Here is a 27587-nt window from a genome sequence, read left to right as displayed (position 1 = left end):
GCAAGATGTAACTCAGCTGAACCTCGTCCCACAGATGAAAAGGAAGGCCTCTTAGTTCTAACTAGCCCCTTCTAAACTTTCCAAAAACAACAGCGTTTTCTTTTGGCAACCATCTCCTCAGAGCAACAACCTCTCCTCTCACTGTTACACTCCTTTGATCTTGAAGCCAATTAGCTTTCCTTACAGAATCCACAAAAAAAACACCCCTTGAAATCGGAAATAGGGGTTACAGACACCATTCCTTTCATGCCCATCATCCTCGCAGTAGCTTTTCCTACTTCGCACCAATCTAATACTTTTCCTTTACTTTCACAGATTACGGCTCTTGCCTATTTTCCAATTGGCATCAAAACTCCATTCCTAGGCCCTTCCTCTGCAACCACACCTACATAGGTCCTCCCTTCTCTGTACAAACCTTTATTCACTTGAGACTCTTTAAACACCTCCTTCAAGGCTCTTGCAGCTTGGTCAGACAAGCCTTGGACTGAAGAAATCGCCTTCCTAAGGGTTTCCCACCCATAGCCTTTAACTCCCTCAGGAACAATTAGAACTAGAGATCTTCTCCTTACAACGATTTCTGTAATTTTCATAAATCTCCCTCTGCTATTGAAGCAAATCTCCATTAGATGAGTCCTTGTCTTGCCCCTAATCTTTCGAATAAAACCCTGGAAGCCTCCAACTCCACAGCTTTCTTCAAATGCTCCATCAACCAGTCCAACTCCTCCTCTCCAAAACTCAAAGAGACGACAAATCCTCGACTTCTCTCTGTTATTGAAATCCATGTTCCCCCATTGAAGCCTTCATACTTTACCTGGAAAGCCTTTCTCTCCACTTCAAACCTCATCTCTTAACCTTTCAATCAATGATCTGTTTTGAAATTTTGTACACTTAGATATCATCAACCTGTCAATTTGCAGGACATCAATTGTTCTAGGCACAACTATCCCCCTTCCAATTATTTCTTCTCCATCTTCTCTTCCTTTTTCCCAATGCGAAAAATCTTAATTCCTTGTTAATACAGTGGCCTATTTCCATCTCATCTTTCACTAATCCAGTCTAAGTGTGAAAAAACACATGCTGCATAATGTAAAGCACATGCAATGGATAAGCCAAATGTAGGTTAAAGTGCAACATACCGGGTCACCTTTTAAAAATGGACATTGAGAAGGCTTATGATCATGTCAACTGGGATTCCTTTTGTTTGTCATGACTAAAATGGGGTTTGGGCAAAGGTGGATAAGTTGGATAAAATGGTGTATTTCCACAACAAGCTTTTCCATTCTCATCAATGGAACTCCTTCGGGCTTTTTCCACAACTCTAGGGGCTTGAGGCAAGGTGACTTGTTATTCCCTTATCTGTTCATTTTGGCCATGGAGGCTCTTAGTCAATTGTTGTTTAGAGCTAGATGCGGTGGCTTCATCTATGGGTTTAAGGTGGGAAGAAGCAATGGAGAAGGGATGGATGTGTCCCATCTTTTGTTTGCTGACAACACACTAATCTTTGTGAGGCTAATAGTGATTAGTTGAGATATTTGAGTTGGGTGTTTAGGGGGGAGCGTTGTTGAGACATTGGAGGATTTTGCTTTGGTGTTGGGGTGTAAAGTAGGGAAGCTACCCATTTTTTACTTGGGTCTTCCTTTGGGTGCCTCTTTTAAATCTTCTTGGGCGTGGGATGCAGTGGAAGAGAGATTCAAAAAAAGATTAACAATGTGGAAGAGGCAATACCTCTCTAAGGGTGGGAGGCTTACCTTGATTAAAAACATCTTATCAAGTCTCCCAATTTATTTTGTCTCTTTTTGTTATTCCTAGAAAGGTGAGTTCAAGACTTGAAAATATCTAAAGGGATTTTTATAAGGTGGTGGTGCCCTATGGAAAAGCCTCATTTGGTGAATTGGAATTTAGTTTGTGCAGATAAGAAGGAGGGAGGCCTTGGAATTCGTAGTCTTGTGGCCTTAAACAAAGCCTGGAAATGGAGTTGGAGATTTGTAGAAGTGAGGGAGTTTGGAAACAAGTCATCATTGGGAAGTTTGGAGAAGAGGAAGGGGGGTGGCGTTCGAGAGGAGTGAGAGGAGGTTATGGTGTGGGGGTGTAGAAGACCATCAGAAATGAATGGGAAGGTATAAGAAGTGGATCTAGGAATGGGAGAAGGGTTAAGTTTGGGAAAGATTTGTGGTGTGAGGACCAAACTTTGAAAGAGGCCTTCCCTAACGTATTTCTATTGACTGTAAATAAAGACAGTTAGGTGCCAAAAGCATGGGAGGAGGGTAGGGATTTGGGTAGTTGGAGCCCTCGCTTTTCAAGACATCTTAATGATTCAGAGATCGGAGAAGTGGAGACTTTGTTTTTCAAATTACAACACTTGGTTGTTAGAAGAGAAGTGGAGGACATTCTGAGTTGGAGAGAAAGCAAGAATGGAAAATTTTCAATTAGATCTATTTATTGCTCCTACTCGGGGTCTTTTATAGATTCGTTTCCGTGAAGTATTATTTGGATGTCATAAGCTCTAGTGAGGGTTAGGTTTTTTGCCTGGGAAGTGTCTTGGAGCAGACTTTTGACTCTCAACCATTTGAAAAGGAGGGGGATGGAATATCTTGAATAGGTGTTACTTGTGCAAAGAGGAGGAAACCATTGATCACCTACTCTTGTTTTGTGGCAAGGCTAGAATGTTGTGGAACTTGATTTACTCCCTTTTTGGTGTGTAGTTGGTTATGCATTCCTTAATTAGGAGGATCACATGGATCTTTTTTGGGTAAAAAAGGGAGAAAGCATGGAGGGTTGCCCTCTTATGCTTAATGTGGATTATTTGGAAGGAAAGAAATGGAAGAACTTTTCAATGATGTCGAGTGTCTTGGCCTTTATCTTCTTCTAGACTTTTCTTAGTTAAATCTTTCTTTTTAGCCTTATCCCGCTTTTCAGGATCTTCTCAGGTTTTTTCCTCTAAGTTTGTTTGGAAATCTCAAGTCCCTTTCAAAGCGAAGTTCTTTGTCTGGTTAGTGGCACACAAGAAGGTAATACTAATGACATGCTACAATTGAGAAGACCCTACAAAGCTCTTAGTCCTGATATTTGTATTCTATGCATGGAGTATGGAGAATCAGCATATCATCTTTTCCTACATTGCTCTTTGACGATGGGGTTGTGGCATAAATTATTTCAGCTAGCCAAGATGGATTGGGTCCCCCCAAGGAACATCTTTGACATGATGTCCATCAAGTTTAATGGTTTTGGTTCATCTAAGAGAGGCATAGTTTTGTGGCAAGCTGCGAGCATCGCTTTAATTCGGGTTGTGTGGCGGGAAAGAAACGCGAGGATTTTTGAGGAAAAAGCAAGGAATTTAGAGTATCTATGGGATTCTATTTTTTTCCTTGCTTCTCTTTGGGCTTTCTGTTCCAAGGTTTTTAAGGGGACTCTCCTTAATGTGTTACAACTTGACTGGTTAGCAGCGTGTAATCCCTAAGGATTAGTCTAACCTAGAGTGTTTGCTTGTTTTATTGTGTACTCTCGTGTGTTTGTATTTTGATAGTTTAGTTTTCTTTGATGAGAGGATTTCTTATCCTTCTCTTGTACTTCTTTTTTGTTTTTTATCAATATATCTCTGTTGTTTCCTATAAAAAAAAAATAAAAATGATGTTGAGTGGTCCGACCATGCAATTAATTTTTTTTTCATGTATACTTTTGTGAATTGAGTTAGGGTGTATATAGAGGATGACACTTCGTCTATGATTGATTTTGTAGATTGGTTGTTGAGAAATTTGGGAAAAAAAAAAAAAAAACTTCATTTTATTTTTCTCACTCTATTCAAACTAATTATTGTATCGATATTTATACATGAATGATTGAGGTTATCTTGTCTTAAAATTAGGAAATAAAATTAGAATAGGAAACAACTATATGCGGTACAGATATGCGGTACAACTATATGCACATTTGTACCTTCCGGGTTTCCACAATTGTTTGTTAGTTAAGGGGAAGACCTTTTTTTGTCTTCTTACTGCTTAGCTTTTTTTGGGCGTTGTTTGTGTACTTCGTATGTACCGTTTTCACCGTTTTTAGGTGTTTTTAATGCAAGCCCTTTTATTACCTATAAAAAAAATATGGCCTCAGAGAAGTTGAATTTGACGGATCTTTGTTGGGCAACCCTAGTTAGATTGGTGTTGGAGGTGTGATTAGAGATTATTTTGGTACAATGTTGAGAGCCTATTCTAACTAGGTAGGAGGGGTTTGGCTTTTGAGGAAGAGATATTGACACTATAGGAGGGTTTACTACAGGCCAAAGCTTTAGGCCTTTCTAACCTAACTATAGAGGGAAATTATTCTATTATAATATCTTGGGTGATTTTGAACAATTTGGAAAGAAAGAAAAAGTAGGGTGTTTGAAAATGAAGGGCATTTGGTTCAAGGACTTGAATTTTCTTTCTTTTGTAATCTTTAGGTGTGGTCTAAGTTGTTCATAGTCTTTAGTCCTCTTTCCACTATAGACTTTGTGGACTGATTAGGTTTGGGTAGGGGGAGAGGGGTTGTTTCTTGTTGCCCCTTTTTGTTTTTTTGTGGTGCCTTTAGGCGTTCTTTGTATACTTTGGGATGCCTTTTTCGGCATTTCTCTTTTATCATATTCTCCTATTTACCCGTTGAAAAAAAAAAAATCTTGGGTGATTAATAACGAAAGAGGTTTGTGAAAGTTTTTCAATTGAATGCACAAAATCATAGTGGCTGCTAGTGAGTTGGGTTACTCCTCTTGGGTTCCTCATTTAACCAACCAAGTCACAGATTGATTAGCCAAACAAAGAGCGAACGCTCTGTTTAGGAAGTGTGTTCGAAAATAGTTTTTGAGAACAATTTTCAAAAACTGTTTTTTGATGTTTTGTAAAACAAAAGTCTGTTTGTGAATCTAAAATATTCTTAACCTATTTTCTATGTTTTTAAATATGTTTTAGAATTAACTTTTTTATATAGTCTTTTATTTTTAATCATTCTTCATATTTATATAATTATTTTTAAAACAACTTTCAGAAAACAAGTGAAAATAATTGAAAACAACTAAAAGATATTTTCTGAAAATATTATGTTTTTTGTTTTTAAGAATAGAATACCGTTTTCCATTTTCTGATTATCAAATATGTTTTCCTGTTTTTTTTTTTTAATTTTTTGTTTAGGAGAACAAAAAACTGTTTTAAAAAACGGTTGCTAAAGAAGGCCTAAGCTTTCGACCTCCTTTGTTGGAGATTTTTTCTCCCTTGAGTGTGCAATATTTCTTTTCAATGTACCTTGGTTTTTTCTTTGTGATGATGGATTAGGTTTTGTGGGGCTTGACACTAGGTTACTTTCTAACCAATTTTGTACATCTTTGAAGGAATGCTTGTCCTTTTTGTATTTATCTTTGAAGATGAATGAAGATATTTGTTTCTGTTTCAAAAAAGGAAAAAAGAGTCTTAGAGAAGGTGCAGGTCTATATGTATATACATTGGTTTTCCTTTGGAGATGTCTTTTATTTTGTTTGTCTTGTTTTCAAGTGAAAACCTTGTGACAATCTCTATATGATAGGCAGTATTTCCTTCACATAAGTCTCTTTGTTTTGCCCTCACTTATTTTCTTTGTATGAATTTCTATGCCATGTTCACCTTTATAATTTCTAGATATGCTCTCGATCGAGGAGCTTCAGCTTTTGCAATAGATATTGAAGAGGCTGGGCATCATGGTGGAGTCTCCAGAAGCACTTCATCTTCTATTAAAGTGTCACCACACCCTATACAAAGGAGAAACCAAGCAAGATTCCCAGGAGAAGCGCCTACAGGTAAATTTTAGTTGATAACTGCCACTACCAAGTCTGTCATGTAAAAGCTAACTTTCTTTTCTTTTTTTTTTCCCCTATTTTTTTCCTTTTTTTTTTTTCCTTGATAAGCAAAATAAGATAATATATTAGAAGTGCCTGAAAAAGGGTGCACCAAAGTACACATGATTCTTTCTTGTAAAAGCTAAAAAGAATTTTTTCGTCCATTTATTTTGTATTCTGCAATGATTGTTATGACTAATTAGGGGGATATATAATTTTTGAGGTCATGGTTTGCATTTAGCAGGGAGCAGGTCATGTCTATTTGATTGTCATTGATCCAGCTGTTTTGTTATGCACATTTTACCTCCAAAATTTTGACAAGCTTTTATGTTACATAATTTTGCAATTCAAATGCATTGTATTTGAAATGTTTGAGAATGGTTGCCAGCCAATGGAATGACTCTAGAGGTGTATAAGGAGAAGGGAGTTATTTTTTTTTGTTTTGTATATATTGTTTTAGTTAGTTTAGTTCTTTGATGTCCCTAAAAATTTTTAGTTTTAGTTTCTCAATGGTTTGTGGTTCAATTATTCTGCTTCTGCTAGTTGCTCTTTATAGTTTAAGATGGCAGTTTGTTTCTCCTATTTGATATTGTGGTTCTCTTTGTCTCTTCTTTAAGCTATCCTAGATGCTTATGACTTATTGATGTACTTAATTTGCCTTCTGTACTAAATTCTTAGTTCAAACATCCCTTTCCTTGTTGAGAAGAGAATTCTTAATGATACTAGGCTAAACATAAAAAATTTACCATCTTCTTTCTTGATTAAACTAGCAATGGTGAATCTAATCTCTCTGCTTTTCCAAGACAGTTGTTGAGTATTTTTAGAATCACTAAATTAAAGCCATGATATGGCCTTGCTAGGAAGGCCTCTTAGAAAGACTGAAACCAAAAGTGGTTTCCATAGAGAAGGTAAAGAATTCTCTCTTTTAATGAAGTCATACGGACAACTGCCTCTTTTTGTTCCTTTTGCACTGACGCCAAATGATGTTTTCTTGTCCCCTCTGCCTTTGGAAGTCAGACTCCAACATCAAGGCATCTTACATGGTATAAATGTAGCACCTAGATCATGTTTGAAGGAAAAATCCAGCATGGGAAGGTTGTAAACTTTTGATGTCAAAGAAGGCAAAGGATGGTCATCATGATTTGATCTTGAAATTTCTTTTATGCTATTTTGTTGACACTTGAAATCTTACACCAAAACTGTAAGGGAATGTGAACATTCTACTCAAAGAACTGTATGGTAAATATTGCTGAAAGTGATGAAAAATTTAATGGTCATCACTGCTTCTTGGTAGGTAGAAGGTGCTTACTCATCAAATACTTTATGATGTTCTATGTTGACAAATATCATTAGTTATTGATTATATCTGGTCAAAATCCTGTATGGTAAGTATTGCAGAAACTGATGAAAAATTTAAAAGTCATCACTGCTTCTTGGTAGGTTGAAGGTTCTTATTCATCAAATAATTTATAATGTTCTATTTCGACAAATATTTTTATTAGTTGTTGAATTATATCTGGTTAAAATCTTCTTTACCTCAATCAGCAGTGCTGAATTATGGACCTGGTTATATATCTGCTTTGCAATCAGATGAGAGTTCTCTTTCAAGGATTGCCTTAATTTTAGGACTAAGTTTGCTTCCTTGGTTTGTGTGATTTATTTATTATAATTTAAACATGTTATGTTGAGCTTTAAGATGGAAGTAGTTTGTTGAAATGTATATTCATGGTTTGGCCTTATCTCGGGGATATTCTATTTTTAGTTTTATTTGCCTATAGTGAAACACTTACTGTATTAAAACGATGCTTGGTAACCCATGATAATCCATGCTCATTCTATACTGAGTTTTTATCTTTATCTTTTTATTTTTTATCATTTTTTTTCCATTTTGACACTATTTTACTCTAGCTGCGTCACGTACTTTGGTAAATGCAGGTTATGCCCCTAACTTATTTGCATTTCCGTCAGAGTGCAATTTCTCTGGTGTAAGATTCAGTCTCGACTTGGTGAAGATTATCAAGGAAGATGCTGAGAGAATTTTGACTGACCCTCCATTCTGCAAGTATCCAACTCAATGCCATTTTACGCATCAAGCTAATTTTGTTTTGGTTTTTGTGTTTCTTTTTTCTTTCTTTTTTCTTTTTCTGGTGATTTGGTATAATTTTAACCTCAAATTCTCAACAAAATAAATTTATGGAATAATTGGACCACTTTCTTATTTACACAAAGGTTTTTTTAACACATTTCTGGTCTCTATAGAATCATTTCTGTACATAAGCAGAATTGATATCAACAAATAGAGTTATTACCGGCTAGCATGCAAAAATTCCTTGAAATGAATCAATGAGGAGATGCGATGAGGACCTACAATGAGGGCTTGTGATTGCACCAGTGGTAGAATGAATAATTTTGTTTTGAAAGTGCCACTCAGATGAGGAAGGTTGGGCAGAATATGGTTTAAAGTTGCAGGAGAAGGCATGATGACCTATGATCTAAACCAAGAAACAACAGTAGATTGAGTGGAAGGCACCTGAATAGTTAGTACAAGGCTTTGCTGAGTTTTATTGAAATACGAAGAAGTGACAAGCATGTTCAAAATATTGAAGAAATATATATAATGATAGTTACAACATTAGAATATTTTTTTAATAGAAGGGAATAATAGTTATGCTTTGTGATTCTAGTGCATTAATATTGGAATAGAAGAAGGCTTTGCTAAGGAAGACTTTTTAGAAAAATTTCATCCTCATGCCTTTGTAGTTGGTGTGGCTGGTAAAAAATCTGTGTGACTGGCCTTATTCACTTTTTTCGTTTGAGAATATGTGGCTCTAAGATTTGAAATTGAATTCTGAGATTAAAAATATTGGTAGGAGTTTAATATGGTAGATTGGCAGGGCCAGTAATTTATATAACAACCCAAGGTTCCCCAACAAGTGAACAGATTAGAAGAAGATGGTCTTTGGTAATCTTTATGGGAGGAAAAGTTTCATGCTTAAGGATAGTGAAAATCTAAGTGTAGTCAAAGAGATTGACCAATGAACAGATATATCTTAGCTAGCTGAATAGCCAAATTGAGGGTATCATGCTTAAGAAGGATTCAACTTGAGGCAAAAATCTTGTGTGAAATAAACTAAGGGAGTTGTTACACCATGTCATTGATAGGGTGGTAAAGGTGAAGAGAAAGAAGGGTATTAAGAATCTTATCTGGTGGAAGAAAGGTTTTAGAGGACCAATATTTGATTGCTAGTGAGACTGTGAGATTCTTTTTTCTCTTTGTGCTGTGGAAATGAGTCTGAGTCTTAGGTTACAAGTCCCAGATTGGTCATTGAATCGGCTTGAAAGAGCTTGGTGATTGGAAAGACCTTTAAATGGGCTTTGGTATGCATGGTCTGGAGGATGTCAACATGGTCTTAAGGACACCATTTAGAGTGCTTGAGATTGTCTGATTAGTCATAACATAAATTCCTGCTTGATTGTTTAGTTGTAAAAAAAGAAAATTCCAACTTTATAATGGAATTTTAGACCCAAAAGTATGGTGACAAGCTTGTGTAAGGTCAATGCTAAGGTCCTCTCAAGAGCATTTTGGAGATGCTTCAACTTTATCCCCGTCCTAAGGGGCTTTTGTCCTAGTTAGGTAAATCGTCATTTGGTGGCCAATGTGATTCTCTATGAGAGGATTAATTTGAAGGATGAAGTTACGGTCTTTTATGGATTTTGAGAATGTCTATGGTCATGTAGATGTGGACTTAGTTACTCCTATTATGAAATGAAAAGAGATTGGAATGGAAGGAGGGTGAAGTTTTGGAAGGATTGGTAGTGTGGGGATGAGCCATTTTGTGTTTGTTTTCCACCTTTGTATGCTTTAGCACTATCAAAAGAGACTTGGGTCGTGGATTATTTGGACTAGATAGGGGAGAGGGGTCATTGGAACTGTTTTTCTAGAGATCTTAATGATTGGGAGCTAGATACGGTAGGGGCAATTTTTTTCTAGACTACAATGTAAGGTAGTGAATAGAGGAGGACAGGGTAGTGTGGACGGATTCAAGGAATGATTCATTCTTAGGGAAGTCTCTTTATGCTGTCTTGGAGTTGAGGAGTTTAATTCCTTTTCCAGTGAGGGTTGTTTGAAATCCATGGGCTCCATCTAAAGCAAGTTTCTTTATGTGGGAAGCTTGTTGGAGAAAGGTTTTGGACTCTTGATCAACTTTGGATAAGAAGGTAGATGTTGGTTAATAGATGCTTCCTATGTAAGGTTGAGGAAGAGTCAATTGTTTACATTCTTCTTCATTTTTTCAAGGCAAGGGTTCTTTGGAAGTTATTCTTCTCTTTGTTTGGTGTTCTTGGCCATAGTGAGAGAGACTCTGTTAAGGTGGCATGGATTTGTCATCGGTAAAAGGCGTAACAAAGGGTTTGTAGAGCTGCTCTTTTATGTATCTTTGGACAATTTGGAAAGAGAAGTTATAGGTTGTTTGGGCACAAGGAGCAGTCTGTCCATTTTCTAATTGTCTTTGGGAGGGAGGATTACTTTAATTCAGTCAAGTCTGTCTCACATCCCTAGCTACTTCCTCTTCCTTTTCAAAATCCCAGTATCAATAGTCTCAAAAATTGAGAAGCTGCAAAGGGATTTTCTTTGGTCTGGGGTGGGGGAAGGGAAGAAAGATCATCTTATTAGATGGGATGTTGTTTGTAGGCTAAAGGAGTTGGGAGGTTTGGGTTTCGGCAAGACTTCTTTGAGAAATATTGCTCTCTTAGGGAAATGGCTTTGGAGGTTTCCTTAGAGAAAGGAATAGTCTTTGGCATAAGGTTATTGCGAGTATTTATGGGACACATCCTAATGGATGGGACGCCAACATGGTGGTTAGATGGTCACACAGATGTGCTTGGAAGGCTATTACTCAAGTTGTGCAGGATTTATCTCCTTTTGTCAGTCTAGTGGTAGGGAATGGGGAGAGAATTCGTTTTTGGGAAGATCTTTGGTGGGGTAAACAAACTTTGTGTTCTCAAATTGCTGGTCTTTATAGAGTTATTTCTGTGAAAAACCTTACTATCTCAAATGTCCTTGGCAATTCCTTTCCACTGTCTTGGAATTTTAATTTTTGTCACAATCTTACTGATACAGAAATTGATCTCCTTCAGAGATTAATGTCCTCCCTTAGATCAGTGCATTTCTCTCCTTCTTTGGTAGATTCAAGAGCGTGGTCTTTGTTATCATCAGACTTGTTTTCAGCGAAATCTTTTTTCTTGGCCATGTTAAAAGTCTCAAATCTTATCTTGTTCCTTCCGGCCAAGTTTTTGTGGAATTCAAAAGCCCCCTTAAAGGTTAAGGCCCTCGCTTGGTTAGTAGTACATGGGAAGGTAAACATTAATGACAAGTTTCAATTGAGAAGACCCAACAAATCCCTCTGTCCTCAATGGTGCATTCTTTGCAAAGGAAATGGAGAATCAATCGACCACCTTTTTCTTCATTGTCCTGTTACCATTGGACTTTGGCACAAGCTGTTCAATCTAGCAGGGTTGGCTTGGGTCCCTCCAAAGAGTATTGTGGACATGATGGTTATTGATTTTAAAGGTTTGGGGAATTCATTAAGAGGCAAGACACTTTGGCAAATCGCTTACCTTACTTTGTTATGGATGGTGTGGCAAAAGAGAAACAATAGGATTTTTGAGGATAAGGGGAGAACGGAAGAGATGTTATCGGACTTGCTTCTTTTCTATTCCTCTCTTTGGGCCTCTTGTACTGCAGCTTTTAGCGGAGTTCCTCTTAGTGTTTTACAACTCAACTGGACTGCGGTTTGCGCTTCAAAAGTTTGAGAGTCTTGGGGTTTTTATTTGTTTTTAGTTTTCTAAAGTTGGGTGTTTTCTCTTTTGTTCAGTTTTGTTTTTGTGGGAAGGACCTCTCATCCTTCTCTTGTTTTCTTCTCTTTCTCTTGTATCTCTTCTTTCTCTTGTATCTTTTCTTCTTTTAATATAATTTTCTTCATTTCTGATAAAAAAAAAAAAAAAAAAAGTAGAGGCTTAACATATAGTGAAACAGGAGATTAAAGAGAAAAAAATAACTGAAGAGGGTTTATTTCCATGAGAGGCATGAGCCCTTCGTGTGAAATCATCATGGTGATGAAAAAAAATGGATCTTTTAGCTTCTCAGCCAAAATTAATCTCATTACTTTCCATTAGTACAATTTGCTTATCTTTTCTCCCAATGTTTGGAAACAGGGGTTGCTGGATGGTCTTGATTGATGCTGCAAAAGGATGTGCAACAAAACCACCTGATTGTCGAAGTATCCTGCAGATTTTGTTGTCATCTCATTCTATAAGGTAGATTTTTGCAGAGAGTTTCATTTCATCCAGGCATGGGCATAAGAGTTTTCAACCTTTACGTATTGGTGTTTCATCTTCACATTGTCTTTGTTTAGCTATTTGGTTATCCGACGGGACTTGGCGCTCTCATTGTTCGAAATGGTAAGTAACTGATTCTGAAAGAATCTAAATTTTTGAAATTATCATCTGATGGTAGTGTCAAAAGTACATTCTCTAAATTTCACGTTCTGTTTCTCTTATACTCTGTGTTATGACTAATCAACTACCACAAAGAATCTAGTCTCTTTCCTTTTTTTTTTCTGATAAAAAATTAATTACATAATGGGCTGAGTTCATTTTTTTTTTCTCTCCTGAAATTGCATTTTCCTTTCTTTTGAAAGGAAATAAATTTGAGCATATGAATGACATTAGTAAAGGAATGTCACCACATATAGTCAAGGAATGACATTGAATTCTTCCTTGTCCATTCTGTTAGCTCATGAGTTCCCTTCTTGATGTGCATTTTAGTTAACAATGTTTTAGTTATTTAATAGGATAGCTTATTTATTTTTATTTTTATTTATTTTTTGTAAGTGCATTGTTCTTCTTGAAGCTTGTAGCCCTTTTGTCTTAGATACTTCATCAAAATAAATCAGAGTTTGAGGTCTCATTTTTAAGTCATCTTTTCCTTGAAAGGGAAGGATCTAATATATTACAAATTGATTGAATGTTGAAGGTAAATCTTCTCTTGATGTCTGTTGGCTTTTCCTTTTCCTTGATCTGTGGAATCTATTTGTATTGCATGGCACTCTCATGCTTTTTTTTTTTTTTTTTGCTACATGTTTACAATTTTTTTTTTTAATAAATATTTTCCATGGCATTGGTCATTAATTCCCTCCAATTTCTTCTTTTAAGTCTTTCTATAATGATCTCTCAAAGAGTCATCTTTCGTCCACATATCCTCAAGTCATTTATAGGGAAGGTTGAAGTTCTTTGAGAATTCAAAGCCTCTCCATTGTTAGAAAAATAAAAAGGTTTTTAGCATTTATATTGGTTAGGAACTTAGGAGGCCTTATAAAGCCATTAATCTTGAGTTTTCTAAGACAGTAGAGAGATGACAAATCATCCATTGTTGGATTGTCAATTGCCTTTGGGTTGCGACATAGAGTGTTTGAATGAACTAGTATGTTGTGCTTTTTTAAAGACATTGTGGACATGATAGTGATAGCTTTCCATGGGCTTGCAAGGAAACTCAGGAGGCAAGTAGTGTGCAAGAGAGGTATGTATTCTTTAGGTGATTTGGCTTGAGCTGAATGGCTAGATTTTTTTGATGATGGATGGAAGACTATTGATGACCTATGGTAAGGATGTACCTTCCTTTGGATTAAGCATGTTATCTTACTTTCTCAACTGTCTGTCACTGCAGAGTTTCAGGGTATTCCCATTAGGATGGAGTGTGCTGTGATTACTTGAGACCCACTAAAGCTGGTGCTTAGTGGATGATGCCTTCACTAGGGTGCCTTAAACTAAATTTTAATGGTTGTTCTCTAGGAAAAACAAGGTAAAAATGGAAATTGAGGGAATTCTTACAAAACAGTGTGGGCAGAGTGATTAGTGTTCTCTAAACCTAAAGCCTCTTTGTTGGATGTTTTATAAATTGCTCTACTTCTGTCCCTTTCTTATTGTCTCTGGTTTGGTCGTCATCCTTTTAATTCGTTCCTGTTTTATTATTACAATGTTTTGGGATTCCTATTGAAGAAAGAATCTCATTCCTGTTGTGCAAATATTTATGACTAAATTAATAGGTATCCTAGAATCGCTTGGAGTGGGGCACATGCAATTAGTAATTGATGGGCATATAATTCTTGAGAGTCAATTAAACAATTTTTTATTCATTACATGCAAGTATTCATACTAAAGTGATTTATAGTATTAACTGTGCATAGACTTTCTGTGTTCGATTTTCTGTCTATGCAATTATCTGGAAGAATTTTCTTTTTTCTTTTTTTCATTTTCTATTTTTGTTTAATAGAATGTTATCTGATTAATAAAAAACTCCAAAACTTCTATTTTTATCCTGTTGAATTAAACTTTGAGGAGAAATAACAAACTTTTTCCTAATTTTTCTTTTTGTATATTGCAATACTGCAGAAGCTGCCAAGTTGTTGAAGAAGACCTATTTTAGCGGAGGTTTGTGTTTATATATATATGTGTGTATGTGTGTACGTGTGTGTGTGTGTGCATTTGCAATTAATGTTTACTTCTTATATTGTTTATGTTGGTTCATGATAAAATTTCCAGGTACGGTGGCAGCCTCCATTGCTGATATTGACTTTGTTAAAAGAAGAAATGACATTGAGGAGCTGTTTGAGGATGGCACCGCATCATTCCTAAGTATAGCATCTATTCGACATGGGTTCAAATTACTCAACACTATAACTATTTCTGCAATATCACGGTATGTGAAATATTAGTTATTTCAATCAATAGCATCATAGAAGAACAGAATAACCCCCATATATATTATACATGTATATATATGTGTGTCTGTGTGTGTTTACATATTTATATATGTTAGACATATATGTTAGTGCAGTCTGTAGTTGATGGCGTGTCATTCTCTGCTGAAGGGAGAAAGGGGAGAGCAGACTGTGCAGCTGGCAGCACTGAAAAGGGGCTGTGAGTGTGTTAGAGCAAGGCAGTGTTGGGGGGAGTCCAACTGTAGGTGGAAGAGACATCGCAGATGAGGTGTCCCTGAGGGGAGATCAGAGTGTGGCTGGGTATGGGCACAAGGTTTTGGGTCAACAGGCAGTGGTTGAGGCCCAGTCCTTGCAAATCTTTTCAGGTAATGAGGCCCAGGTGTTTAGAGGCCCTGTGGAGGGGGCAAAGCCCAGGAGGTGTTTTAGCTTAGGTCAGGCTGTGTTGGAAGGGGTTGGAAGCAGGTTCTTCTCTATTCTTAACATGGGCCAAAGACTTTGGGGAGTGAAGGCCCCCCTTGGCCTTTTCAAAGGGATTAAGGCTCCTAGGGAGTCCCAAATCACTGTGGAGTGGAGAGTTGACAAGGGGCTTTTCTGTGGGGTCGAGAGTGATGCGATGCTGTCAGTTTGGTTTCCGGTGAGCTGCCGCTTAGAGATCACAGATGAAGCTCCATTGGTTGAGGTATCCAGGTACCCTGGTTCTTTTCACTGGTCTTTCTTATCCTTGAGGGTTTGAGATTCTTATTCTTCTCCTTTCTCCAAGTTAGATTGGGCCTTGGTTGTTTGTGAGAGTGATTCCAGTGGCTGTTGTGGCATGAAGGACATGGAACATGAGGCTAGCCTTGATCCTTTGAGGATTATCTTGGTCGATGGGAGTGCCTTAGGTTGTACAATAAGTGTGAAGCAGGAGTGTGTTGAGGGGAGGGTGGAGGGGGTGGGATGACTTTTAGATTGTTGGTCCTCGAGTTGTTTGGCAAAGTTTAGCAATTTGTTGGGTATGCTGATAGAGGGCTTTGAGGGGGAGATTCTAAAACTGCTTAAGAGGATGAAAATGTGAAAAAAGCAGAAGAGGTCAGGTGGTTGGCAAAGGGAGGAAAAAATCGGTGTCTTCAAGGTTTGAAAGGGAACTTAAGAAGCTAGAGTGTTCTGTGAACTACTATGGAACAGGTTGTGAGAGTGGGCTCGACAGGGAAGGTGGGGTCATAGCTTCAGGTTACAAATGAAGTTAAAAATTTTATCCTAGAATGTGAGAAGGGTTGATACAAATGAAAGGAAGGTTATTAAGTCCATGATTAAATCTCAAATGGTGGACTTGGTTTGTTTGTTGGAAACCAAAATTTAAGAGATGTCTACTAGGTTGGTGCGGAGTTTAGAAGTGATAAGATGCTTAGATTGGGTAGTAGTGAACTCGAGGGGTGCAACAGGTGAGGTTTTGGGATAATAGGGTGCTTAAGTTAATTGGAATAGAAGTGGGTCAATTCTCAATTAATCAGTCCAAGTCCAGGCTTGATTGCTTCTTGGTCTCTAAGGGTTAGGAATGTCACTTAAGTGGGGTTGTGCAGAGTGTCTTTACTTAGATAGATGTTTGATATCTTTCCCATTTTACTAGATGGGGGTGGGTTGAGGAGAAGGCCCTCTTCTTTCAGATTTGAAAACATGTGGCTAAACGAGGAGGGCTTCAAAGATTTGTTGAAAAGATGGTGGTTTGGGTTCATTTTAGTGGTTCTTTTAGCTTCATTTTGGTTGCAAAATTGAATGCTTTAAAGTCTAATTTGAAAATTTGGAACATAGAAAGTGTTTGGCAAGGCTGAAGTCAAAAAGGTTTTGGCCTTGCACCAAGTGGCTTTTTAGGATTCTAAGGAGAGGTTTAGTGCCTTGAATCTGGAGGAGGTGGAAGCTAGAAACAAAGCAGGGGAAGATTTAAAAAAATGAGTCCTTTTGGAGGAAATTTCCTAGAGGTAGAAATCAAGGGAAGTGTGGCTAAAGGAGGGTGACAAAAACACTATGTTCTTCCATAAAATGTCTAATGCCCACAAAATGAGGAACTTTGTGGCCATGATTAAAATTAATAGAATTTGGCTTTAAGAGGAGAATGAAATAAAAGATGGGGTGCTTTGAGCCTTTCGAAATCTATTGTTTGATTCAAGGGACTAGAGACCCAACATAAACGACTTGCATTCAAGGGTTTAGGAGCTTAGGATGTTGTAATGCTAAAGGACCTGTTCTCAAAGGAAGAGGTATTCTTCGCCTTTTTGGACCTTAGAGGGAACAAAGTGCCAAGTTTGGATGGTTTTCCTACGTTATTTGGAAGTTTTGTTGGGATTTTGTGAAGGAAAAGGTTTTGGGTTTTTTTTATAGACTTCCATGAGTAAGGCAGATTTTTAAAGAGTTTGAATGCAACTTTTTCTATTTTTAATTCCAAAAAAGGGGGAGCTGAAGATCTTAGAGATTTTCAGCCCATTAGTTTAGTGGGTGGACTGTATAAATTGTTGGCTAAAGCATTAGCCAATAGAGTAAAGGAGGTGGTGGGAAAAGTGGTGTACAAGTCCTAAAATGCTTTTTGTGGGGGGTAGACAAATTTTGGATGCGGGTTTTGAGGAGAAGAGGATTGGTTGGATGATGTGGTTCATTTCTATAGTTAAGGTTTTTTGTCCTTGTCAATGGCACCCTAACTGGTGTTTTTCAAAGCTCTAGGGGTTTGAAGTAGGGGGATCCCCTCTCGCCCTACTTATATGTGATTGCTATGGAGGCTCTTGGCTGCCTTCTCAAGAAGGTTGAGATTGGAGGTTTTTTGTTGGGCTATTAGATGGGGGGCAAAGGCGGTGTAAGGGTACAAATCTCTCACTTGTTGTTTGTCGATGATACGCTTGTTTTTTGTGAGGCTTCATAGGATTAATTGACTTATTTAAATTGGGTGCTTATGTGGTTTGTGGCCATATCAGGTTTGAGAATTAATTGGGATAAAAGCAAGCTTATTCTAGTGGGAAGGGTGGATAACTTAGGAGAGATGGCCTTAGAGTTTGGTTGAAAGGTGAGTGCTCTTTGTTAATCTTACTTGGGGCCTTAGAGTTTGGGTGCCTTGTTTAAATCTGTGGTGACTTGGGATGGGGCGGAAGAGAGATTTTGTAAAAGGTTGGCCATGTGGAAAAGACGTTATATCTCAAAAGGAGGGGGAATTACTCTTATTTCAAGCACCCTTTCTAGTGTGCCTATATACTTTATGTCTTTGTTTTGCATGCTAAAGTTGATCAAATTGAGGTTAGAGTAGATTTAGAGGAATTTTCTATGGGTGACGGGGTCCTCATTTGGAAGCCATATTTAGTTTGGTGGGTTATTGTTTGTTCAAATAAAAGGAAGGGGGGCTTGGGTGTTAGTGTCTTTCAGCACTTAACAAGACTCTTCTCTGTAAATGGAATTGGCGTTTTGATGAAGGAGGAGGGACCCTTTGGAAGTAAGTTATTATTGGGAAGTATGGGAAAGAAGAAGGGGGTGGCGCTCTAGTGAAGTGAGGGAGGGGTATGGTGTTAGGTTATGGAAAAACATAAGGAAGGATTGAGATATTTGGAGTAGTAGAATTTCTTTTTTCATGGGTAATGGTCAAAGGGTGAGGTTTTGGAAGGACAAATAGTGTGGAGATGAATTGTTGTGTATTACCTTCCCTTCTTCATTTGCCTTAGCTAAGAGGAGTGGGTGACAAATGTGTGGAATTCTTCGTTGGCTAGACTCCTTGCTTCTCTAGCCCCTTTAATGATTGGGAGGTGGAAAGTGTGGGGTGGTTTGTTTTGAGATTTCAAGAGCAGAGGGTGTGTATAGGGATGAAGAAGATAGGGTGCTTTGGCGAGAGACAAAGAGTGGGAAATTTTTAGTCAAAACCCTCTATTTCGCTTTGGAGCTTGGAAATTCAGTCTCTTTCCTGAGGAGCATCATTTGGAACTCCTAGGTGTCGCCTAAGGTGGGCTTGTTTGCTTGGGAGGCGACATGGGACAAGGCCTTAACCTTGGATCAGATTCAGAGGAGGGGGTGGTCTTTAGCAAACAAATGTTTCTTTTGCTATAATGAAGAAGAATCCATTGACCTCATCTTTGTTCATTGTGTAAAGGTAAGAGTTATATGGCAGTTGCTTTTTGCTCTTTTTGGCATGTCTTGGGTGCTCTCTTCTTTGATTGGAGATACCCTTCTAGACTAATATGCTTCTTTTGTGGGCAAAAAGCATTAGAAGATTTGGATGGCAGCCTCCTTGTGCATCTTGTGGACAGTTTCGAAGGAAAGGATCAAAATTGCTTTTTAAAACTAAAGGCCGAAAAACTCTTTTGTTTGTATTTTGTGGTCGTGGACTAAGTTGTTTATAGACAATGGTCCTTTATCTTTAATTAGCTTCATTGATTGGTTGGGTTCTTGTTGAGAGCAGATGTTGTTTTTTGTAGCCCTTCCTGTTTTTGCATCCCTTCCTTTTTGTTGGTTGTGCCTTGTGGTGATATATACTTTTGTATACTTTGGGATACTCAATTGATGCCTCCTTTTTGTATATATACCTTTTTTACCTATATAAAAAAGAGAAAAAGAAAAAAAAAAAGGTAAAGGGCAGTTCTTCCTAGCTGACAATATTGGCCGATAACTTTGCTGCTGATTACTTCTGTTTAAAATTTTGATTGTAGTACATTTTTTAAAAGTAAATTGTCATTATTAATTTGGAGGAAATTTTTTATCTATTACTACGCTGTAATGACTTAGCTTTCCCTTGAATACTACTGTTTATTTTTTTCAGAAGAACTTCAATTACCAATCTGCTCTGATTTTTGTTTGTTAACAATTCTTTTTATTGATTGGATATCATGATTGTTACCCTAAATGTTACTGTCTTATGATGGATAGTTATATTGCCTTGTTGGTTCTGATGCTGGTGCTTGGAATTTACTTTAGGGGGAAACTTTTAACAATAATAAGATCAGTGCTTTTGAACTAGTAACAAATACAGAAGTGTAAATGTTGCTTGATATTTTTCTTTGATATGATAACCTTATTATCAACTCTTTCTCAATTGATGTAATAAAGAATGTCTTCTTTTGTGTCAACCATCTTTTATACAAGATCATCAATTCCTTGCACTCTTAAAGCCTCACTGATAGAGATATAGATAGTGTAAGTTTAAAGTTTATTATAAACTTCCATGTGCTTTATTGCAGAAAATTTTTGGATAAAATTGTGAGACATGCCGCACCAAGAAGTAACTCTGCTCACCCTAATGAACAAATTACTTTAACTCTTGAAGTCGCATGTCTCTGATAACATAGAATAACTCAACTCAATAGTAATGTAGGTTTCTGATTCCATAGATTTACGCTATAGTTAACCTCCAGTTAGAAAGGTTTGATCCATATTGGAAATTTCAAATACATTTGTTTCGCTTCATATGTTTGTTCAGAATAATCCATCTTTCACAAGTATCTCAAGTACATTAAAATTATAGATGAGGACATGTTTACTTAAGATAATTTACGTCACAATGGCAACCTTTAGATAGGCTTCAACAACAACATTTTCCCACAATCACAGAAGTGAACTCCAAAGGACATTCATTCTCCTTTATATTACATGTCCTAAGGCAATTAAACTTGCCTTGGATATTAATAAACCTATCTGTGTAACCTAGATTTGCCTCCTGATTTAGGATCCTAGTCTCCAAAAAGGCTCCAATGTATTTATTTTTGTTTAAGCCCATCATTTATGTTGTACTAAGATTCTTCATTAAAAAAATCATATCATACTAAAGTTGAGATACATGAATTTCCGTTGTTGAAGATACTAATGATCCTTGATTTGCTGGTTGAAATGATGCTACAGCATGTACTGGGATATTATTTTATGATTGATATAATTGGTTTCCTTCCTTTTCTTAGGAGTTCACAAGTTTCTTTCAATGTTTTGGGTTTTCGATGTGTGAAAAATGTAGACATCTGTATGCCGCATTTCTTTTTTCATCCTTTGAATGAATTTACAATGTTTGGAAAAATAAATAGAGATTATGCCTAGATAGCACAGGATCATACTGTTAGATTTGTGTTCTCATTTCTTTTACTGCCACTTCGAGTTCAGTTGAAATTGTGTGCTGGAATTTGGAATATAATCCATTTTTAACATCAGTATATATCAGAGTTACCTTCCCCCTTGTTAAGTTGGTATCTTTATTTCTGTCATCCATGTCGTCAAAAAGAAAGCCAAGAACGCACATTCATGTACTATATATTGATTGAATATTCAAGCTTCAGGTGGTACATGATGTTCTAACTTAGGCAATATCTTATTACCTTGAAGGCACACATCATTACTTTCCACATATGTGAGGAAACAGCTCTTGGCCTTAAGGCATGACAATGGATCTGGTGTCTGCGTGCTTTATGGGGGATTCAATTCAGAGGTTTGTTTTGTATTAAAATTGATTCAGTAAGCTGAAATGTAATATTGAACTTGTGTCCTTTTTCTCATTTGCTAGTTTAGCCAACCAAAAAAAAAAAAAAAAAAGAAACCTATAAATTCAATAAATACGCACACACACACAAAGAGAGAGAGAGAGAGATAAGAAATCATAACAATTATTCTCTAATATGGAAAATTTACTTAAACATGGATCCTAATATGTTTAACATACATGAGCACTAATGTTGCATGGGTTTCGGTATGGGTGTTGAGTGTGGGTGTGTGTCTAGCTGTTTGATTCTTTATATCCTAAATCTTTTGATATGGGGCTTGGCCTAAAAATGATCTTCAATGGTACTTGGATATAACATAATAATGAGAAAAAAATCAATTGAAAGTCAATTAGAAGCAAATAATTAACATATCCTTGACAAAAACTATATGCTCTCTCTCTCTCTCTATATATTTTTTGAATCTCATAGTAACTCACTTATTCTATGGGCCATCACTTGAAAATTTGCCTCTATACTAGATCTAGCCACTATATGTTTTCATTTCTACAAATGACTAAGAGGGTGTTTGGTAAATCAACTTAATAACTTAATATGACTTAATGACTTAATTTAAGTCAATAATTAGATTAAGTATGTTTGATCAAATAATATCACAGCTTAAAGTAAAAAATAACTTTAAGTATTAAGTCAAAATGACTAACTTATTCTTAATCCCAAATGTCTTTTACCTCATTTACCCATGTTTAGTAAAAATATATTTTATGATTATGACTTTACATTCACAACTCATCTTTTGTGGTAAATATTTTTGTAGTTATCTCATGTTTCTACAATACTTTAAATATGAATGTTTAACAAATAAATTTATTACCTAAGATTAGTGAAAATATAAATTTTAGTTAAAATTAACGATGGTAAATATGTCAATTTAATGATTTAAGTTAACTTTACCAAACAACCTTAATATTTAAAGTAAAAAATAAGTAATAAGTTTTAAGTCAACAACTTATACCAACCACCTAATTAAATAAATATGAAAAAAAAAATTTTAAAAATAGGATTTTTTTAAGTAATTACAAAAATATGACGTTTTTAAGATTGTCTTTTCAATAAACAATTTTACATACAAAAATCATTTTTTTCAAAATGGGATTTTAGTATGAGCACAATTTATAAATTTGTATTGAAATTGTTTTTTTAAAAGATGAATTTGACGTGAATAGTTGTAAGGTAAAATCTTCTTTTTAAAGCACAATTTTAGTATGAACACAATTTATAAGTTTGTGCTAAATCATTTTTCAAAAGATTTTGACATGAATATAAAGTGCTATATTTTCGGAAATAGATTTATAGCTACCATTTGTTTAGAATTTTTTCAAAAACAGATGTAATTGTGAAAACCCCCCATAAAAAAGTGTAAGAACCTAAAGTTGACTTACTATTGACCATTGATATGTCCAATGAACATTTATATGAGCCTCCAAGTTAAGTCTTGTAAATTTTCAAAAAATGATCCCCTTTCCTGGAATTGATTTTAGATATCTAAGGATCTTATGAATTGCTCCTAGATGTAGCTCTTTTGGATAATGCATGAATTAACTTACAACTCAAGTTGCATAGGCTACATTTGCTCTTGTATGAGACAAGTAAATTAGCTTCTCTGCTAATTTTTGACATGTGTCTCAATCAACAACATCAGATTTTACCTTTATGATTTTGATCAATAAGTGAGTTATCCCATTTTTGTTCGTTGATGACACTCTTGTATTTTGTGAGGTCTCTTAGGATCATGTAACTTATTTATGTTGGTTGCTTATTTGGCTTGAGACCATTTCAGGGTTGAGAATTAATTTGGATAAAAACAAGTTAATTCTAGTGGAAAGAGTGAATAATGTAGAGAAGCTGGCTTTAGAGTTTGGTTGTAAGATGCGAAGTCTACCTTCCTCTTATTTGGGGCTCCCTTTAGGTGCTTCGTTTAAGTCCATGGCAGCTTAGGATGGAGTGGAGGAGTGGTTTTGCAAGAGGTTGGTCATATGGAAGAGATAATACATTTCCAAAGGAGGGAGAATTATCTTGATTCGAACACTTTGTCTAGCTTGCCTATTTATTTCATGTCTTTGATTTGCATGTCAAGGATGGTTAAATTCATGTTAGAGCAAATTTGGAGGGACTTTCTATGGAGAGGTGGGGCTCTTGAGCAGAAACCTCATTTAGTAAGATGAACGACTGTTTGTTTAGACCAAAGGAATGAGGGTTGGGGCATTAAATGTCTCTCTACTCTCAATAAAGCTCTTATTTACAAATGGAGTTGATGTTTAGCAAATGAGAGAGTTGCCTTTTGGAATTAAGTGATCAGTGGAAAGTATGGGGAAGAAAGAGGGGGGTGGTATTTTAGGTAAGTAAGGGAGGGGTATGGTGTTAGGTTGTGGAAAGCAATAAGGAAGGATTAGGACCTTGTGAGTAGTAGGCTTTCCTTCTTATTGGGTAATGGGTGGAGGGTGAAATTTTGGAAGGATAAGTGGTGTGGGGCCACTCCTTTGTGTGTCTCCTTCCTTTCTTTGTTTGCTTTAGCTGTTTCCAAGGAAGCATGGGTGAAGGCTGTTTGGAATTCCTAAATGGTAGGGAGGAGCTGGAGCCCCTGTTTCTCTAGACCTTTCAATGATTGGGAGGTGGATTATGTGGAGAGATTTTTGTTGAGTTTGCATGGGAAGAGAGTACATAGGGATGAGAACTACAAGGTGCTTTGGAAGGATAAGTGGTGTGGGGCCACTCCTTTGTGTGTCTCCTTCCTTTCTTTGTTTGCTTTAGCTGTTTCCAAGGAAGCATGGGTGAAGGTTGTTTGGAATTCCTAAATGGTAGGAAGGAGCTGGAGCCCTTGTTTCTCTAGACCTTTCAATGATTGGGAGGTGGATTATGTGGAGAGATTTTTGTTGAGTTTGCATGGGAAGAGAGTACATAGGGATGAGAACTACAAGGTGCTTTGGAAAATGACAAAGAGCAGCAAGTTTATAGTTTAGTTTGTTTACAATGTCTTAGAGTTAGATAGTTCAATTTCTTTTCCAATGAAAATCATTTCGAATTCGTGGGTTTAAAAGTGAGCTTCTTTGCTACGGAGGCAACATGGAGAAAAGGTTTAACCTTAGACCAAATTTGGAAAAGAGGATGGTCCTTAGCGAATAGATGTTATCTTTGCCAAGTAGATGAAGAGTCCATAGATCACATCCTCTTCCACTGCGTAAAGATAAGAGTTTTATGGGAAATGCTCTTTGTTCTTTTTAGAGAGACATTTTTGGGTTGTTATGGTTCATTTGTGGGCAAAAAACATAAGAAAGTTTCGAGAGCAGACCCCTTATGCATCTTTTGGATGGTTTGGAAGGCAAGGAATAGAATTGCTTTTGGAGATGATGTGCTTTCCATTCAAAGGCTAAAAGGCTCTTTTGTTTGCTTCTTTGGTCGGAAACTAAGATGTTTGTAAATGATGGTCCTTCAATGCTATTTCGTTTCATTGATTGATTGGGCTCTTGTTGAGGGTGGGGTTGTTGTAGTTCTTCTTGTTTTGCAACTTCTTTTTTGCTTGAGCTACTTGGGGGTGGGTGTATTTATCCTGTATACCTTGGGTAGCTCCTTTGGCGCCTCTTTATAATATATATTATTCTTTATCTATCAGAAAAAAAAAAAAATGATTTTGATTAATAAGAGTATCAGATGGTTTACACCTAAACATTCTTGCTTCTTTGAGTAGATCAAGGATAGTTTCTGTTGTGAGAGGAAGATCCCACTTTTTGAGTGAAACACTTCAATTCCCAAGAAATACTTTTATCTCCTAAGATCTTTTTATCTCAAACTTTTAGGCAAGATGATCTTCAACTTGCTCAACTGTTCCAAATCAGTTTCAGTTACTCTGATGTCATCAACATAAGCTATCAAAGTCGTCACTTTTCTTTTAGTTGAATGCTTTCTAAACAACGTGTGATCTCCTTTACTTTGATACTACATTTTCACCATTGTTTTAATGAATCTCCTAAATGAACCTCCAGTAGATTGTTTAAGTTCGTACAAAGCTTTCTTGAGACTACACTATCCCCATTGAAGTTCTCATCTAAACTGGGTAGCATCTCCATATACACCTTTGCTGCACATGCATTTACTAGTGTACCTGATTCTTCTAATATGGCACTATTGAAGCAGTCACTCAATATATTCAACCTTGAAACTTGTTTGAACCACGTCCATTAGAAATTTAAGTTTAGAGTAAAGAAATATCAAACGAGTATCCATTGTCTCCATTTCTAGTTCCATAGAACTTAATCTTTTCAATTCTTACTCTATGCCATGAGTTCTTCATATGCCATGGTCCCCTTGTCTGCCATGGTCCCTTATGCACCACGATCCTTTGTGTGCCTGTGCACCATGATCCCTTGTGCATCACAGTGCCTCATGCACCATGGGCACTCCTTATTAGCCTTCTAGTAGATCTTCATAGATTTAACCATTAAGTATTTTACCATTTCCTCCTTTAAAGATTCAATAAGTGTGTGGGAGGAGCTACATTTATTCTAGAATAACAAAGTACATGCTTCATTGTATCTCATTCCAATTAGAGAACAATTATTTTCACCTTCGACAAAAATTCTTGTTGCAATCCTCTTTTGTGTTCCTTTCTCCTTAGTTCTTCTAGAAATCTTCACCTTGGTGTTTTCAGAAATGTCCGACATAGCTCTGATAAAATATTATTTCTCTTACTCATGATATATGGAATCACAACAATTTATATTGAAACTTATACAACCAGAAAAAGGACAGAAAAGAACACACAATCAGGAAGCTAACTATAATCAAGCACACTAAAAAATCAAGAAGAAAATAAAGGGTCAGCTAATAGAAGAAGCAACTAAATATTTTACAAATATATTCAGAATGTCTTGTGCATTTGTGAGATTTTGTCAACTTTTCACTTAGAAATTGTTACCTAATTACTAGGAAATACCCACTTGATTCTTGAACAATGTATGTATAAGAAACAAATTTTATCAACACACACAATATTTTTATCGAAAACAAGATCATATTAAAAGAGAAATGTAGAAAGGATGGATGTGATGTCTTTCAGGTGAACCAACAGAAGAACAAACAATGTATATATATATATGTATATATATGTATATATATATGTATATATATATATATATATATATGTATATATATATGTATATATATATATGTATATATATGTATATATATATATGTATATATATGTATATATATATATATATATACATATGTATATTTAAAACCCAAGGGGTATACACAAGAAGGTGACTTAGGTTAAAAGAAAATCCTCCACTAAAGGACTCTGATGCTTTGGCTCATTCCTTTGTCAGTTGATCTGCCCTGTGGGCAGACCTACGTCTCTAGAAGAACGAGCACCTGATACTTTGTAAGATCAATGAATCCTATGAATATAAACATTTTGTTTCCAAGACCCCCTCTTCCCCTTGGATACTCGAGAGAATAATAGTTGAATCTTCTCCTTATGTATATTTCAAGGACCCAAAGTCAATGCCTCAGTGCGAGAGGTATAGATGGCTTGTCCTCGGGGAAAATGGCTCAAGTGCGAGAGGTTTTATGCTCTATGGATATAAAGGTTTATTCCAGGAGGAAGAACAGAAGTTCCACAGGTAATTGAGACTTGTTGGAATTGGTTTGGGTGGTTAGGGCCTGTGAGTTTCCCCATGAAAATTATCAGTTGGAACACTAGGGGTTTGGGGTCTAGGAATAAGCGTAGGGTGGTTAAAGATTTTCTGAGGTCAGAGAATCCGGATGTAGTGATGATTCAGGAAACAAAAAAGGAAAAATGTGATAGAAGGTTTGTGGGTAGTGTCTGGACGGTCAGAAATAAGGATTCGGCTGCTCTTCCGACGTGTGGGGCTTCAGGTGGGATTTTGATCATTTGGGACTCTAAGAAACTGAGTAGTGAGGAGGTGGTAATAGAATCCTTCTCGGTCTCAGTCAAGTTTGCTATGGATGGTTGCGGTCCTCTTTGGATTTCTGCAGTTTATGGCCCAAACAGCCTCTCACTTAGGAAGGATTTTTGGGTGGAACTTTTTGACATTTTTGGCTTATCTTCTCCGTTATGGTGTGTGGATGACGATTTTAATGTCATAAGAAGAAGTTCAGAAAAATTGGGGGGTTCAAGTCTAACTTCTTGCATGAAGGACTTTGATAGTTTTATAAGAGAATGTGAATTGCTTGATCCACCTTTACGGAACACATCATTCACTTGGTCAAATTTACAAGAGTCTCCCGTGTGTAAGAGATTGGACCGTTTTCTTTACTCAAATGAATGGGGGCAGCTCTTTCCCCAAGGCCTTCAAGAAACCCTTCCTAGAAGGACCTCAGATCATTGGCCAATTGTTTTGGATACTAACCCGTTCAAGTGGGGCCTTACACCTTTTAGGTTTGAGAATATGTGGTTGCAACATCCTAGTTTCGAGGAGAATTTTAGAAATTGGTGGAGTGGTTTTCAAGGAAATGGGTGGGAAGGTCACAAGTTCA

General features: G+C 36.6%; 1 protein-coding gene across 1 annotated transcript in view; it reads left to right on the top strand.

Annotated features, from left to right (window-relative positions):
* Positions 1–27587, top strand: part of LOC117908824 (molybdenum cofactor sulfurase-like) — an 84278-nt gene that overhangs the window by 19040 nt on the left and 37651 nt on the right. The window contains 8 exon segments of the mRNA XM_034822598.1: positions 5634–5791; positions 7766–7892; positions 12044–12099; positions 12102–12145; positions 12244–12289; positions 14279–14317; positions 14429–14585; positions 20917–21019. Coding sequence (XP_034678489.1) covers positions 5634–5791; positions 7766–7892; positions 12044–12099; positions 12102–12145; positions 12244–12289; positions 14279–14317; positions 14429–14585; positions 20917–21019 — 730 coding nt within the window.

The sequence above is a fragment of the Vitis riparia genome, chromosome 19 (genome assembly GCF_004353265.1).
Source record: "Vitis riparia cultivar Riparia Gloire de Montpellier isolate 1030 chromosome 19, EGFV_Vit.rip_1.0, whole genome shotgun sequence".
NCBI lineage: Eukaryota > Viridiplantae > Streptophyta > Magnoliopsida > Vitales > Vitaceae > Vitis > Vitis riparia.
Note: the sequence above shows the minus strand (reverse complement) of the source record. Positions and strands in the feature narration are given on the sequence as shown.